Source organism: Lepus europaeus, chromosome X (genome assembly GCF_033115175.1).
Source record: "Lepus europaeus isolate LE1 chromosome X, mLepTim1.pri, whole genome shotgun sequence".
Taxonomy (NCBI): Eukaryota; Metazoa; Chordata; class Mammalia; order Lagomorpha; family Leporidae; genus Lepus; species Lepus europaeus.
Genome location: NC_084850.1, coordinates 111634602 through 111652342, shown reverse-complemented (window position 1 = coordinate 111652342; position 17741 = coordinate 111634602). Strand labels below are relative to the sequence as shown.

The window sequence follows — 17741 nt, the reverse complement described above, 5'->3', positions numbered from 1 at the left end:
TCAGAAGTAGAGCAGCCGGGACTCAAACTGGTGTGCACATGGGATGCTTGTGTCACAGGAGGAGGCTTAACCTACTGCATCATAATGCCGCTCTCCCCACCTCGTTTTAAAAAACTATTTATTTATTACATTATTTTATATAAGGGGCTTGAACACTCTGGATTTCTGGGAGCGGAATTGGGTTTCCTGGAACCAATCACATATAAGTACTGAGGGACATCTGCATATACCTTTTTTTTAATGTTTTAAAACCAGAATTGCTATTCTCCTGTGCATACTTTCTCTGTGCAATTGCAATACGTGGCTTTTTGTTTTTGTTTTCCCTGAAGTTTCTGTTGTTGGTAGTTGATGGACATTGATTCATACTGTTTAAAGGAAAAACTCTGTGGGCTGTTTTGCCTCAGGGATAATTTGATTAGAGGTACTGCTGTTTGACACTATTCAGGAAAATGTTACACTGTTAAGGGTATTGGATTTGTCACAGAAAGATATTGCAGGGAATCTTTGGACAGGTAAGCTAATAACATGCCAGCCTGGTTATTAACACTAGGCCCTTTGCTATTTTTGTCCACCATTTTTTGTTAATATCACTGCTTTCTTAAGAGATAAGCATGTTGGCTGGCGCCGCGGCTCAATAGGGTAATCCTCTGCCTGCAGCGCCGGCACACCCGGTTCTAGTCCCCGTCAGGGCGCTGGATTCTGTCCCGGTTGCCCCTCTTCCAGGCCAGCTCTCTGCTGTGGCCAGGGAGTGCAGTGGAGGATGGCCCAGGTGCTTGGGCCCTGCACCCGCATGGGAGACCAGGAGAAGCACCTGGCTCCTGCCTTCGGATCAGCGCGGTGTGCCGGCTGCGGCGCGCCAGCCGCGGGCAGCCATTGGAGGGTGAACCAATGGCAAAGGAAGACCTTTCTCTCTGTCTCTCTCTGTCCACTCTGTCAAAAAAAAAAAAAAGAGATAAGCGTGTGACCAATTTGATGATTTTTATTTGGCAAGGGCAGAAACTAATACCAGATAAAGAAGGTCAAAGATGACAGAAAGCCCATGCTTCCAGAATAGTGTTTCTGTCCTCTGAGATTAGCTATGTCTGTGATGGAGAAAACATTTCTGTAAGGGAACAGGATTGGAATGCACTGAAGTGAAATGCTCACATTGACCGCATCAGCGTATTGCAGCTTATCTGATGTAGTGACTCAGCCACTGTGAATCTGATTGTGTGTATGTGCTCTTGTTTTGTACAGGGAATCATCAGCCAGAGACCTGCCAGAGACCGCAAGAAAACATGGGGAGGGGTAAGTTTCTATTCTTTTTCAATTTTGACTCTCTACATGTATTTAATCCGCTGTAGACAGGAAGTTAAATGTTTAACTCAATGTATTTTTTGGACATATAAATTGTGTGTCTCGTCAGTGTTAGAAAGTTTTTGTCTGGAGTGGGACTTTGCAGAGAAAGACCAACATATCCCATGTTGCTTACTGGTATTCTATTTTCTTTTGCTGTTTTAGGGAGAGATAGCTCAAACTTGATACTATATGGATCTGCTTGAATCCCAGTTTCTTTACAACTTTAGCACAGTTATACATATGCTTCTGATGGTTGCTAAATTTTGTTGATAGTAACATACACAAACAAGACAATGGTTCTACTATGCAACCAATGATAGTAGTAAGAAAAATTGCTGAATTGATTTGTAAATGGTTTTGTTTTCCCTTTTTCCCTTAAAATGTTAAAGCTCAACATTTAGAACCATTAGATGAATTGTGTTTATTTTTGATTTCTCATAAGGCTATTTGTAGTAGTCAATAGACAGTAGACAAACTTAAGGTAATTTCATTGTCAATATTAATAAGGCACCACTGTGACTTTAAATAGTTCTAATCAATGTAGATCATAAAGTTGAAGTGCTATAAAGGACCTCAGAAGAAGACTTGGTGTTATATAGTATAGTGCAAAGAGTACTGGACACAGTCAGAAGGCCTGAATTTGAGTTCTGCTACAACTTGATCAAATCTTTGAGCCTCCCCCTAAACTTGTTTGTTCATCTGTGAGGTGGGATTAATACATTCTGCACTTCTAGTCTCAAGAAGTTGTGGTTAAAAGTATGTGTGAAAGTGTGTTGAGAACTGTGGAGTATAATGGAATAAAATGGTAACCTCCATCTTTATTGAGTAAGAGTATAGTTATTGGTTCTTTCAGGAGTCATAATGATGTTATTTGATGCTACTTCTGTCGGCATTAATGCTGGGACTAGGGTCATGCAAATAACTAAGAGTTTCTTCTTATGTTGCACTGTGCTTACCTCACCCTTTTGGGGACTCTGTAGGTAGGAAATTAATGATTCTTAGGGATTCTCTTTTTATTCAAACCTTCACAAATCGTGAAAATCTCAGAAACTTTAAAAGTAAATAAAAATTTAAAAACAACTAGTCAAAAATTTGGGACTAATCCATGCTATGCACTGCTTCCAAGTCAGCTGTCAATGGAAGCTTCCAGAGTAGCACATTGTGGTTTGGTCTTCATTCAATTCCAAAGGCTTCTGGCAGATTTGGAGAATGTTCTGGTTCTCAGATATCATGATAGCCACATGGAAAAGATAATTGTACTTAGACAAGGCATTCCATTCTTGTTTCCTCTTTTTCTTTTCATTCTGATCTTCAGTCTCTAGCAAAGAATCATTAAGTGCTTACTTTAAAAGATGTCTCAGCAAGTATTTGTTCAAATGATCAGGCAATTAATAGAGTTCTTGTTAAAGAATAGGGCATGGTAATGTAATTTGCAGAGAGGCATGTTTTCAACCTGGAGATGAGATTAGGAAAGTGCTTCAAAGAGTGCTGCTTTGCTGCTTTGACCAATAGGGAAGCCTGTGATAGCAGCATTTGGATTGTGTTGACTAGTTTAAAAGCATCAGTAGCGTCCTGAATCTCAGAGACGCTATCCTTTATTCTGGCAAGCTGTGCCTAGTTTGCCTGATTACATTTGTTAATTACCAACATGACTCCTGAAAAAATGCTACTGTGTGCTCATCTTTCTTTTTTCTGGTGATGTACAGTGATGGTTTGACCGGATTTGACAGTTTTCACAAATGTAGCTCAATTTATCATACAAAGGTACACAAATTAAAATATAAAACTATGTCATTGTCCTTGGTAAATGAATTAAGGATCCATGAAAACAGGGAACACAGCTATGTAGCTGTTCAGTTTAGGTGAAAATATAAAATTGAATTAAAATTGAAATGAATCTCTTTTAGTATTCTTTGTTATTGAATGAAAAAATTATTTGTAAATATATGTTTAAAGTACGATCCTTTATTTTATATGACATGAAAGGCTATCCATAAAATCTAAGTCTTAACAGAAGGGGAGGATAAGAACAGACTTACATACTTAATTCCTTATTCTGCCACCACCAGTGTCTATAGTGTATGACACTGAAATTTCATTTGCTATATATTAATTCTTAGCTAGGGCTTAATATTTTGGACTCAATATTTTGTAATTATTTTGATATTGACAAGTGCCTGCATAGCACTTTATAACTTACAGATATTTCCTCTACGTTATCTTATTTGATTGGTAAGACACCCTACAACGTACATAGGGATTATTATCCTCATTTTATATACAAGTGTTAGAAAGCTGAGGCTTATAAGAGGAACTCTTACACATAGTTCAGAGCCTATAAATGGAGAGCCAGAATGCATAACTAGGTATTCTTATGTCATATCCAGTTTTTATTTTCTTATAATAAAGCATGTTCTGAATATCACATCATTGTGTGTAGTATGTAGAGTTAATTAGAAATTAACATCTGCTGCTGAGACAGATATAGGTGAAATTAGTTTCTTAAGATCTTTGATGATGTTCATGTTTCCTAGGGGACTGGACAGATAGGTTAAAGGAAATGGCCCAGTCTCCATCACTGTTCAAGGGAACAGCAGAAACACATGGGTATCAGATAGTGTACTGCCTCAAATATAAAGATTCTAAAAGAGCATCGCATTTAGCCTGGAGGTTTGGATACCTGCATCCCACATCAGAGTACCTGGATCCAATTCTTGGCTCCAGCTTCTGACTCCAGCTTCCTGTTAATGCAGACTCGGGGAGACAGTGGTGGCAGCTCAAATAATTGGGTTTCTGCCACCTACAGAAAACCTGGGTTGAGTTTTCAGCTCCCGGCTTCTACCCCAGCCTGTCCTAGTCCCTGCTGTTCCAGGCATTTTGAGTGAACCAGAACCAGAGAATGGGAGATCTCTGTCTCTGTCTCTTACTGTCTCACTATTGCTCACTCAAATTCTATTAAAAATATTCTTGGAACAGCAGTGGTCCACGGCTGCAGTAATTGAAAAGGCAGCAACACTGAATGGCAGTAACCATAGCAGATAACAAGAAAATTTAATTCTGAGGCTCACTCTGTACAACCCACAAGGGGGAACATACCCAAAGTAAAGGGCCTGATGCTGTTTATGTGGCCTGTGTGAAAGTCACCCCTTTCGACTGGCAGGTGCTTATCTTCGTGGCTTTTCTGATGCAAAGAATATAATACACGCACATTGAATACCAGAATAGTATGAGATGACTAGGTTAGATGCTAGAACAAAAAAGAAAAAATTGTATAACTAAAATTATGTCTAAAATTCTAGTAAAGAATTAACATTTTCACAAGAAAGGTAAAGTGAGGATTTTAGAAATGGGTAAATGCTCACAATATATTCTTTGCATAATGTTAGAGTATCTTTAATCATCTTAAATGGAAATTAAAGCTTTACTCCACCTTTTCATTCTTCTCCTGAGCAACTGGTATATTCATGACAAAATGATACAAGGCTGAGTACTTCTAGTAAGTACCCAAAAGCGACTTCTTGGGAGTGTTCTTGCTAGAGAAATTCTGGGATTGTTTTATTACAGTGTTGAAGCAGAATTTGATTTTTTTAACTGCATCTGCTTCCCACCTAATTTTCTCTATCTTGGAATACACTTATGGTATTGCATCTTCTAAGTGCAAAAGCAGCAATTTGTAGTATCAGCTTAATATGCAGTCATTGATGGCTAATTTTTCCCTCTTAGGAATAGCACTTCCATCTCATAACAGCAAACCGCAAGATGCTCTACCCATCCTTTACAAAATAGGAATAATAGCCTTGAGTCTCAAAATAATTAAATTTTCTTTGTTGTATAGAAAACAAAATATCTGGAATAACTTAATGATTGCAAGCATGCAGGTCTTATGAGTGGAGAAGAATTAGAATAAAATGTGATGATAACTTGCCATTTATTCTGTTTCTTCTTTTCTGGTATTTAGTGTTTGGAATTCTCTCTTACCTGTCTTATGTCTATAAAGCCTTAATCTGAAAAGTTAGTTCCCATCTTCACATTCCATACTTAATGCTAGCATGTTTTGATATAAATGAGTATATGTCGTGTTATTTGGAAATAATGTCACTGCTGCCAGTTACAGTCTTTGTTTCTTATTTGAAAATAGCTGATTGCTTCAGATTCTTGGATGTGATTGGCTCCGTTAGTCCAAAGAACCCAACCATGTCCCTTTGCTGATCAAGGCTTAGTGGAAAGAAAGATGGTTTATAGCTACCACAGTAAATTCCCAAGTTCTTTGAGTCACCACTGAAGTACTTTTCAGTTAATGCCAATTCTAAACTAGCTCTGGGCATACAGCTCCATATTTTCATACACAGAATGAACTTTCAGGCTGACAAGCTTTGTAAACTGACAATCTCATAATGTAGTGCCTAATATTATTTTGCAGCTCTTTGCTTTATAGTTCAAGTGAAGGCATATATTTAAAGTCAATTAATTATTTGATTTTCTGGCCTATAATAGATTTGAGAGTCTCTTTGTTGTGGTGACATATTCATGCTTCTGTAGTGTAGATGATGTCACAAATGTATCAAAAACTCTCCTCTTGATAATTTTATAACAATAATACAGATCTGCCAGGGACTGATAACTGCCATAATTTTTCCCTAGAAAGGCTTTCCTGCCAGAAAAATGGGCTATTTAAGGGTCAGGCTACTTTTTTTAAAAAAAGTCGTAGTGCTTCATGCTTTCATTGATGCAATCCTCTCTCCCTTTTACTTACTTAAGAAAAAAAAAATAACCTTTAGCACAATAAGTTTAGAATGTTTTCATGTGGGCTTGTCCTGTGAGACCCACACTGTTGGGATGGTGGGGCAATGGTGTTTTTCGACAAGAAGCACCAGAGACAGTTTTGGCGAACATGTCCGTGTATTAGCAGTTACACACAGCTTTTATGGTGCAGGCAAAGGGGAGTAGCTAGCTCAGGGTAGCAACACTAATCCTATAGCATAAAGCCAATACTGGCACTGCTATGCTTCTCCAATCAGCTTGAAGGTCACATAGCCTACATAGCCTTCCAGGTGGTCTTATGGGCCTGGGCCACACCTGGGAGCTATTTACCTAGTTGACAATTACAAGGCCCATCAACAGTAAGTAGGGGTGGGGGAAATGTGCCTGGGGCCCATGCTGCCTGCCAGCAGTCAGGTCATATGTGGGCCTCAGTGTGCTGAGTCCTCAGCCAGGGTTTTTCCTGGGGGGTATGGTGTGTCATGCCCTCTTAACCTCCTGCATGGGATAGGCAGGCAGTCTTCCAGCCAGGCACACGATCACCCACAGTTTCAAAACTTCAGAACTAGTGACATTTTTTAATTGAAGCAAAATTCATACAATGTAGGGGCTGGCACTGTGGTGCTGTGGCGCAGCAGCTTAACGCCCTGGCCTGAAGCACCAGCATCCCATATGGGTGCCAGTTCAAGACCTAGCTGCTCCACTTCCTATCCAGCTCTCAGCTATGGCCTGGGAAAGCAGTAGAAGATGGCCCAAGTCCTTGGGCCCCTGCACCCGCGTGGGAGACCCAGAGGAGGCTCCTGGCTCCTGGGTTTGGATTTGGATTGGCGCAGCTCCAGCCGTTGCAGCCAACTGGGGAGTGAACCAGCAGATGGAAGACTTCTCTCTCTCTCTCTCTCTCTCTCTCTCTGCCTCTCCTCTCTCTGTGTAACTCTGACTTTAAAATGAATAAACAAATCTTTAAAAAATTCATACAATATAGACTTGATCATTTTAAAGTACAGTTCAGTAGACTTAAGGACATTGCAGTGTTGTTCAACCATGTAAAATATTTTCATCACTTCAAAAGGAGACCCCAAACCCACTAATCACTTTGTATTCCTTCCTTTTTCTAGGGCCTAGGAATTTCTTTTCTTTTTTAAAAAAGATTTATTTATTTATTTGAATGTCAGAGTTACAGAGAGAATGAGATCTTCCGTCCACTTGTTCACTCCCCACGTGGCCACAATGGCAGGAGCCTGGCTGAAGCCCCATTTGGGACGCCAGTGTCACAGGCAGCAATTTTACCCACCACATCACACACTGGTGGGATCTGGGAATTGCCAATCTGCTTTATCTAGTCTGGATATTTCATATAAATGAAATAATACAATATGTAACCATTTTGTCACACATATTGTGCACTTATGTATCTTGATCTTCCTACTTAGCATAATGTTTTTATAGTTTGCTCATGTTGTATTGGTATCAATATCTCATTCCATTTTACAACCAAATAATGTTTGTATCCAGTTGTATGAATATATCACATTTTGGTTTTCCATTCAGCTGATGGGCATTTGACTATTTCCCAGCATTTGTCTGTTAGTAGTGAGTGCTGCTATGAACATTAATGTACTAGTTTTTGTTTTGAATATCTGTTTTCAATTTTTTTAGTTGTATACTTGTGTATGGATATTATCATTTTTGGCTAAATAACTCGTTGTTGTGGAGAGCTGTCCTATGCATTGTGGGATGTTTATCAGCATCCTTGGCCTTTCCCCACAGAAGCCAGTAGCATTCCCCACCATTATAGCTGTGACAAAGGGAAATGTATTTAGACATTTCTAAATGTCCCCTGGGGAGCAATATCACCCAAGGTTGTAAACCACTGATTTAGAATAAAAGAAAAGAAATCTTTAGAGATAAGGCCTACTTTACATCTCATGAATTTTAATGTTACCACTTTAAAGTAGACTTTATTTATTAGAGAACTTTTAGGTTCACAGCAAAACTAACAGAAGGTATAGAAATGTTCAATATAATTCCTGCTCTCCACATATGCATAGCCCCCTCATTATCAACATCCATTATCAGCTTGGAACATTTGTTATAATCAGTAAACCTACACTGACACATCATTATCACCCAGAGTCCATGGTTTACATTAGAGTTTACTCTTGGTAGTCTACATTCGATGAATTTTGACAAGTGTAATTACATGGATCCACCATTATAGTATCATCCAGAGTAGTTTCACTGCCCTAAAAATTCCCTGTGCTCTGCCTGTTCATCCCTCCACTCAATCCCTGGAAACCACTGCTGTTTTTATAATCTTTACAGTTTTGCCATTTCCAGACTGTCATGTAGCTGGAATTATACAATATATAACCTTTTCAGATAGGTTTCTTTCACTTAGTAGTATTCATTGAAATCTCCTGCATGTCTTCATAGCTTGTTAGCAATTTTTAAAAGATGAATAATATTCCTTTGCTACAGCTTGTTTATCCATTCACCTTTTGAAAGACATCTTGATTGATTCCAAGTTTTGGCAATTATGAATAGAGCTTCTGTGAATATCCATGTTCAGGTTTTTATGTGGCAGGCTTTTATGTGGATATGTATTTTCAATTACTTTGATTAAAAATTAAGTCAAATTCAGCAGTTGCGAAATCATAGAATAAGAGTATGTTTAGTTTTATAATAAACCACCAAACTATCCTCCAAATTGAGTGTACCATTTTACATTCCCACTAGCAATGAATGAGAGTTCCTATTGCTCCACATACTTGCCAGCATTTGGTGTTCTCAGAGCTCTATATTTTGACCATTTTAATAGGTGCGTAGTGCTATTGCATTATTGTTTTAACTTATACTTCCCTGATGACATTATGTGGAGCTTCTTTTCATGCTTTTATTTGCCATCTGTATATCTTCTTTGGTGTGGTGTTTGTTAAGATCTTTGGCCCAGATTTTTTAATCTGGTTGTTTGCTTTCTTACTCTAAAGAGTTCTGTGTACACTTTGGATAGATGTCCTTTATCAGATATGTCTTTTACAAATATGTTATCTCACTTTGTGGTTTATTACTTCATTATATTGGTATTGTTTTTTTAATAGAAATAAGTTGGATTTAAAGGAGAGTAGTGTATGATTTTGGAGACCAGAGTACTTTCCAGTCCTATAATCAAGCAACTGTGTCCTTGAGTCACTTGACCCATACATTTTAGTTTTCTGGTTAGTAAAATGAAGATACTGAGATAGATCAGTGGTTACCAGTATTTTCAGTAGAACTCCAGGTTTTCTAGAGGGGCCACTATGGGGCTACCATGAGGCAAGAGAAGAAAAGGAAGTATTCTTGGTATGTAACACTTTTTCTTCAGACAGAATAATTCTGTTTTGTGTTTTATCTGTTTTTACTTCTTTATAGGTTGGATTTTCAAAGGATTCTATGGAAAATAAAATTTAGAAAGTCATCAAATTAATTGAATCTCAAAGATGCTTTTCAGCTCTGAGGTCATCTGACAGATGAACATTAATTATCACCCACAATTTGAAGCTTTATTAATGTGTAAAGGAAAAGTGAAAGAAGAACTGGCAGAATAGCTAATACGTGCTTTTGTGTTTCATGAAAAGTCATTTACCTCCCCGTTTTATGGTTTTGAAGCTTATTATTCTTAAAATGTTTCCACTGTGGCCTCATACTCATAATATATTAGATTTACCCATCTGATGTGGCTGAAAGTCATGATTTTGGCTTTAAAAAACTAATTTCCTAGGATTTGACCAATATAAACACAGTATGCTAATGCATCCTGGGAGGCAGTAGATGATGGCTCAAAGGCTTGGAACCCTACTATTCCCATGAGAACCTCAGATGGTGTTCTGGGCGCCTGGCTTTGCTCTGGCCCACGCTTGTCTGTTCAGGGGATTTGGAGAGTGAACCAGTAGATGGAGGATCCATATCTCTCTGTCTCTGTCTCTTCTGTCACTCTCTCTGCCTTTCAAGTAGATGTAAATAAATTAGTAGACATTAAAAAGAAGACACACTTGTTATACAAAAAGGTACTCAGAAAGTTCATGGAAATAGAATTCAAAGATAAGTTCAGTGCAAAAAAAATTGAAATCCATGGATAGAAAAAATAAACATTTATTCTTGAACTTTTGCAGACCAATCATATAAACTATTATAAAACTCCTTGAGATCTCACTTCTTTCCCCTTTTAGTTCCTCCTACAATACTTTAGATAGGAAGTTCCTCTGAAATATTTAAGCAATGGTATTTAGTTAATCCATCTAGTTATATTAAAACAATCAAGAATCCTTCAAACCCTATCCTTAGGGCCTTTTAGAAATCAAGTTTTGAATACCGTTCCTAAGGGTACACACTGCAGGACTTCAGATTTTTTTTTTTAGCTTTTTCACTTTAATAGTTACATGTTTAATTACATGTTAAGAATAAATCTAAGCATACTTCGAACTCATTTCAGATATAATACTGCATACAGTGATGGTGTTTTGTAAAATAAATTTAGATAAAAGTATGACGTATATAATAATAGAAGTAGAAAAAATTCATAAAAACAGCCCATGAGTGTTTGAGGATTAGGAGACATAATACTCTAGTAGTGTGCAGATTCCTTCTCAGGCATGCCCAGGAAATGAGAGTCACCTATGGCTTTATATATTTGGATATTTCATTTGATCTCTCTGGGCTTCCATTTATTTGCTGGCCAGAAGCTCCTCAAATCCTTCTGACCACAGCAGTGCTTCCTCTGGCGGAGGCAAAGCGAGCACAGCCCTCGTAGATACAATTTCCCCGATAAATTCGCATTGTGCGCTTGGCTTTTCTGCAGATGTTCAGGATACAGGATATCCCAAAGTGCCGCCGTGTGCAGCAAGCCGCATGTACTCATGAGGACCGTTTCTCCCGCTTTTCTGCTTTTCTACACTCTTGGTGCCACTATTCACCAGGCCCCACTCTCGTGTGCGCTCACACACACACACACTACTAGCCTAGGACTTCAGATTTTTAAACTGTGTTCAGGCCAAACCTTGAATGATGCTATCATTTCTAGAGCAAATTCACATATAAAAGCAGCATTGATTTCACTACTGAAAAGTAATTTCTGAAATCCATATGGTAATTAACAAAGCACTAGTTTGTCAGTGAAACTCCAGTTTCTTATATCCATTATGTTCTGTTGTGGGCTGAAGAGAAAGATAGCCAAGTGCTTTTGTAGCAGGCACATTTGGCATGTAGTTTTTGGTCAAATGTAGTATGTGTCCTAATAGGTCAATTATCCAGTCCTAGAGTCAAGATTATAGCTATCACATAGAATTCATATATCATACTGACCATGCTAATGAGTTGTAAAGATATCACTGTAACATAAACATATGAGTTAAAACTAAATGAGTATTGCTACTCAATGAGCTCCACCTGCCTTTTATACCATCTAGTAATTGTTAGTCATATTTATGTCTATATTCTTTTTTAAAAAGATTTATTTATTTGAAAGTCAGAGTTACACAGAGAGAGAGAGAGGCAGAGAGAGAAAGAGGGGGAGTCTTTCATCCGCTGGTTCACTCCCCAATTGACTGCAATGGCTGGAGCTGTGCTGATCCGAAGCCAGGAGCCAGGAAATTCTTTGGATCTCCCATGTGGGTGTAGAGGCCCAAGGACTTGAGCCATCCTCTGCCGCTTTCCCAGGCCATAGCAGAGAGCTGGATCATAAGTGGAGCAGCCGGGACTCGAACTGGCGCCTATATGGCATGCCGGCACTGCAAGCAGTGGCTTTACCTGCTACGCCAGAGCACCAGCCCCTATATCTATATTCTTACATATGGGACAGAAGTATAATCAGTACAGATAGGATCCACAAACTAAAAGGGAAATTTTAGGGTTGCAAAAACTATAAACATTAAGACTACTAATATTTTTGCTGTAATTGATGTGCTAGTAATTGGAGAAATAGCTATCTTTTTGGAAATTTCCTATTTTGATTATTTCAACTGCTTGTGTGCTTAACTATGCCAAAGTAGATGGTTCATTAATTCCATATTTGTTTCTAGTGGGGAAGGCATTGTCCCTAGTTCAGAAGTACCACGTTAGAATATCCTTTAAAGTCAATCAGTGTAATTGCTGGTAATTTTATTGCTGTCATCTGCTATTTCTTGAATTATTTTTGATAAGAAGGTTTTAAGATTTAAAAACCCTTCAAAGAAAAGTTGGCTCTTTATCTTCCTTTGTGGGAGAAGCTATTAGGCCATTTCTCTGTACCTCATTTTTCCTTCTGAAGCATAAAATCATTAGAAAAGATACATCTGAATATATAACCTAAATTTAGCTTTTAAGAAAACCATATTGAAGAAGTTAGTATCACTTTGGGAGAACCATGTTTGTTTTGTTTTTAAACAATATTGACTTTATAGACATACATTACCTTTTTTGTCATTTCTCTTATAGAAATCCATTTCTGGCATATTATCCACAATTATTCCAGGAAACCTCCTTATTATCATCTGGCATTTCATTGTATGCCTCCGGTAGTACAAAGATATTTTTAAAATTTTTAAAATAATGATCATAACCTCCACATTGTCCTTAGGAAGCAGGCTTGAGGTAGTAGAGATATTAATAACAATTGTTTCTTCTCAAACTTTTAATATTCCCACTCTGACTAGATCAATCCTGCAACTTCAAATAATTTTTTAAATATCTTAGCTCTTCTTCCTTTTTTTTTTTAAAAAGACTTATTTATTTATTTGAAAGGCAGAGTTACAGAGAGAGAGACAGAGATCTTCCGTCCACTGGTTCACTCGCCAAATGGCTGCAATGGCCAGAGCTGCACTGATCTGAAGCCAGGAGCAAGGAGCGTTTTCCAGGCCCCCCCACATGGGTGCAGGCGCCCAAGTACTTGAGCCATCTTGCACTGTTCTCCCAGAAGCATTAGGAGGCAGCTGGATTGGAAGTGGAACAGCTGGGACTTGAACCAGAGCCCATATGGGATGCTGGCACTGTAGGCCGTGGCTTTATCCACTATGCCACAGCGCCAACCCCTGAGCTCTTCTTAAAATGATTTATTTGTTTATTTGAAAGGCACATTGACAGTGGAGGAAGGAGGGAAAGACGGAGGGAGGGAGAGCAAGAGACCATCCATCGACTGTTTCACTCCCTAAATGGCCGCAAAAGCCAGGTTTGAGCCAGGCTGAAGGCAGGAGCCAGGAATTCCATCCTGGTCTCCCACATGGGTGGCAGGGGTCCAGGTATTTGGGCTATCATCCGCTGCCTGCTCAGACGCATTAGCAGGGAGCTGAATCTGAATCAGTGAATCTGGGACTCAAATATGGGGACTCTGATATGGGATTCTGGATGTGGCTTAACCTATTGCACCACAACACCTGCCCCAATAGCTGATCTCCTGAGTGGATTTATGCTTTCTAGTTCCTGCCTAAACAAATACTACATGCCAATATAACTAAGCTATACATTTGTGACAACTTGTTGGGCACATGAGCCCCACTGTACAATAAATTCTAAATACTAGCTGTGAAAAAGTTAACCACTATTACCCACAAGTTATTATGGTAAAATAAAATTGAAGAATATTCTATTTTTCCATATTCTTGTGTTAGGATAAGAGGATGATCTAAATAGCAGATATGATCCATAAACTAAAAGGGAAGTTTGATAAATTTCCTTTCATGGAATCACTGCCACAATGATAATGATAAGGCGTGGTACTATTTACTCAACATTTATTCTTTGATAAGCCCTGAGAAAAACTTTGTATATTACTTTATTTATAACTATGAGATTGGTGCTGTTATTCCAACTTTACAGGTAAAGAAGTTATGCTTAGGTCTTTTTCTTTGCATAGCTGTTTTCTCTGACGACCTTTTTCCTTACTGATGTGCACCACTTTAACAAGCTTGGAATATCAGTGGGATCACATTTGTGGCCTAAGTTAAACAACCTGAAGCTCTTCATATTGCAGTAATAAATTTCTTCCTTCTCTGACAAGTTTTGTTCCCATGGAAATTCAAAGACATTCAGGGTTACACATTAGGTATTAGAAGAGTTGTTCCTGACTCTCACTGAAGAAAAGATAATAGGGCCGGCGCCGCAGCTCACTAGGCTAATCCTCTGCCTGCAGCGCCGGCACACCGGGTTCTAGTCCCAGTTGGGGCACCGGATTCTGTCCGGTTGCTCCTCTTCAACTCCAGCTCTCTGCTGTGGCCCGGGAGTGCAATGGAGGATGGCCCAAGTGCTTGGGCCCTGCACCCGCATGGGAGACCAGGAGAAGCACCTGGTTCCTGGCTTCGGATCAGCACGGTGCGCCAGCCGCAGCGGCCATTGGGGGGTGAACCAACGGAAAAGAAAGACCTTTCTCTCTGTCTCTCTCTCTCTCACTGTCCACTCTGCCTGTCAAAAAAAAAAAAAAAAAAGAAAAGAAAAAAGAAAAAGATAATAGACTGCTAGGATCATCTGTGGAAAGTCTACACTTTCTTTTGATGTTGCTACTGTTGGTGATGAACAATCTTACATCAAAAAATAAGGCAACTGAACTAGGTACCACAGGTCGCTAGAAGAACACTCCAGTAACTGAGGCAAAGGTTGCCTTGGCTGGGCTGGTAGTAAGTTCCAACAGTGCTGAGAGGATGCCTTTCAACCCAGCATTTCACTCACCCGTGCTTACTTCACAGTAGGCTTGCTGTCTCAACTATTTTAGCCATTTACTGAACCTGCTATTTCAGTGTGCATACTCCTTATCTCCTCCCTTGGCAAGTTCATAGGCCCAAGGTGGCTGAGGAAGTACTAGTTTAAGATAATGTACAACTGGGTAATCTGACTTGATCATGTAGAGTACTGCACTATATTTTCCTGTTAGCTGTAACTCTTATCAGGACCACAGTAGCCCATCAGGTTTCTATGACACACAGAAGGAACTTCCTGGCTTACTCAAGTTTGGTGTGCCAGAGGGACTTGGGAGAGTAGTAAACTTGCTCAGTTTATTGTGCCCTTTGTTTTCATAGTGATTTGTTTTTTCATTAAAGCCATAGGTCAAAAAAATCTAGGAATTCCTTTAATTAAGTAATTAGGTTTAAGCAATTAGTGTTTATATCCTGACAACATAGTAGTTACTAAAAATCATATACATAAGTTGAAAGAAAGTTTCATTTTTATTTCAGTCTTACATAACCATGCTATTACATATGAATCGATGTATATGTCTGTTGGGCCCTGCATATGTTCTCAAATCTTGGAATCAAATTGGATACTGTCACTGCCATTTCCTATTCCACCTTGATTGTTCACATGGCACTTTTTTATCACAGCCAAAACTCCAGCCTCACAAACAAAAAGTGTAGGACTATCTAATAGTGAAATTGAAACACCTCAAACTATTTGTTTATATGGCATCTGAAAGATGCTGAGTATCACTGCATTTACTTCAAAAATGTAAAATATTCTACATGCATCTCAGAAGGTTTTACTGCACACTTGGGAACCAATGTGTTCCTTGGCAAGCCAAAAAGCATCCGGCTATGCTCTCTTCCCAGAGAAGTAGATAGCCAACTGCTCTACATTTCTGTAACTGCTAGAGGAGGATTTTATACAACAGAAATGTCTACTCCAAAGAAAGCACAAATAGTATTCTACAGATTACAGAAGGCGTTTTTTTCTCCCACTATGAAAAGGATACACAAGTACCCTCTCCTGGAAATGTTGCTGTACATATATTTTATATAGTATAAAATATATTTCACAGTGGTACATTAATTTTGCAATGATGCTTCATAATTACAGACATGGTGCATGGCCTCCAAGCTTCTAGTCGTTCAGCCTCCAAATCTCTCTCATTATGCCTTTTTGTTTATTACATACTTGCTGAATCCTGTCCTGTACCAACTTCTATACCAACTGCTGTGAAAGACAGATGTTGGATCAATGTATTAACAATACATGGGCATTGCCCTCAAGAAACCAGATAGTCTTATCAAAATTATAATAAAATTTAATTAATTGCTGTAATCAAAGTATACATCAACACTGAAAGTCCATAGCAACCCTGTCTAATGATGTAAGGAGTCAAGTCTGAGGAGGTTTTGAGAGGATATTATATCTGAGTGGAAACAGAGTTCATGAGGCAGAGGAAGACTTAGGTGCAAAATTATGGAGGATAAAAGAAACAATTTATACAATGATGAGATTTCATTTGCCTGAGAATAAGGTGCCTGGTGGGTGAAGTGACCAAAGAAATCACCCAATGCCCCTATGTTTTATGTTTGTTTCCATGCCTGTTGCCACCACTCTAAAACATAATCTGATTCTTGTTTAACTTAACTTAAGTAACTTTTTGCCAGGCATTTTACCTTCCATTTTCCCTTCATTCTGCTCCCAGATTTGTTGTAAACACACACACACACACACACTTTCCTAAGTTATTCTCCTCAAAGTAGTGGTTTGAAACTTTATATGACTACCAAATATGAGGGCACTTCAAAAAGTTAATGGAAAATGGAATTAAAAGATAAGCTTGAGGCAGATGTTTGATCTAGTGGTTAGGACACAAATTATGATGCTTTTGTTCCATATCACAATGCCTGGGTTTGATTCCCACCTCTGGCTCCTGATTCCAGCTTCCGGCTAACTTAAATCCTAGGAGGCAGCAGTGATGTCTCAAGTAATTGGGTTCCTGTCACCCACGTGGGTGACCTTGGTTGAGTTTTAGAATCCCAGCTAAGACCAGATCCAGCCCTAGCTTGAGTTTTCATAATCTTCATTTCCATGAACTTTTTGAGAAACCTTTGTGTACATAGATTTAAAAAAAAAAATTCAAACCAAAAATAAACTTATTGTTAATTCGATTTTCCATGAACTTTCTGAAGTTCTTTTGTAGTTTAGGTATCTTAGTGTAGCATTAGGTGCCTCCATGATATGGCAATGGGTCAGTTTTTGGCTTTATTTCCCTCTTGTCCTGTTTTGAATCTTCTACTCTAGCTCTACTGACTAGCTCACTGTACCTGATTTATGTCCTTTATTTTTACTCAATTCCAAGTCATCTTCTATCTTTCATTTTCCTGGGGTCTTTTTTATCTTTCTGTGCCATCTTTGCTTGCCACAATACTGTGAATCCTTAAAAGATCAGCTCAAATATACTTTCTGGATGTCATTCTCTAGGTCACTCCCTCAACTCCAAATACACATACCTAATAAAAATGTGCCACCCTTCTGACCTCAAAGAGAACCCTTCATGATTAATCTAACACTAGAGCCCTCCATGTACCTCTTTTGTTCTTTGTTACCTCTTGTACTGAAGAACCTTGAGAGCAGAGGTCATCACCTATTCATCCATGTGGCATGTTATCATGATGTACATAATATGTGTCTAGTAAGTATGTCCTAAGAAATAATTTTGTTCAATTAAAATAAAAACAGAAACATTTGCAGCTTTAAACAGTAGCTGTTCTAATGAAATCCGGCTCTAGTTGAGAGAATTGATTAGATAAATGCAATAGAAATTTCTCTAAGTGGGCTATTAAATTTCAGATCTTATCCTTTGTTGTTTTTCAGCAAATTTATGAACATAATTTCACTTGGCTAAAGATTTTTGTGCTAAAATGTCAATTTTGGTAACCTACAGTGCATTAAATATCATA

At 38.5% G+C, this 17741-nt stretch overlaps 1 protein-coding gene across 3 annotated transcripts in view; it reads left to right on the top strand.

The window, feature by feature from the left end:
- The window catches only part of PRRG1 (proline rich and Gla domain 1), a 113157-nt gene that overhangs the window by 56052 nt on the left and 39364 nt on the right, over positions 1–17741 (top strand). For all 3 annotated transcript variants that reach the window (XM_062183470.1, XM_062183471.1, XM_062183472.1), the window contains exon 2: positions 1237–1287. In XM_062183470.1, the coding sequence (XP_062039454.1) occupies positions 1278–1287 (10 nt within the window). In that variant the 5' untranslated portion in view covers positions 1237–1277. The remainder of the gene's footprint in view (positions 1–1236; positions 1288–17741) is intronic.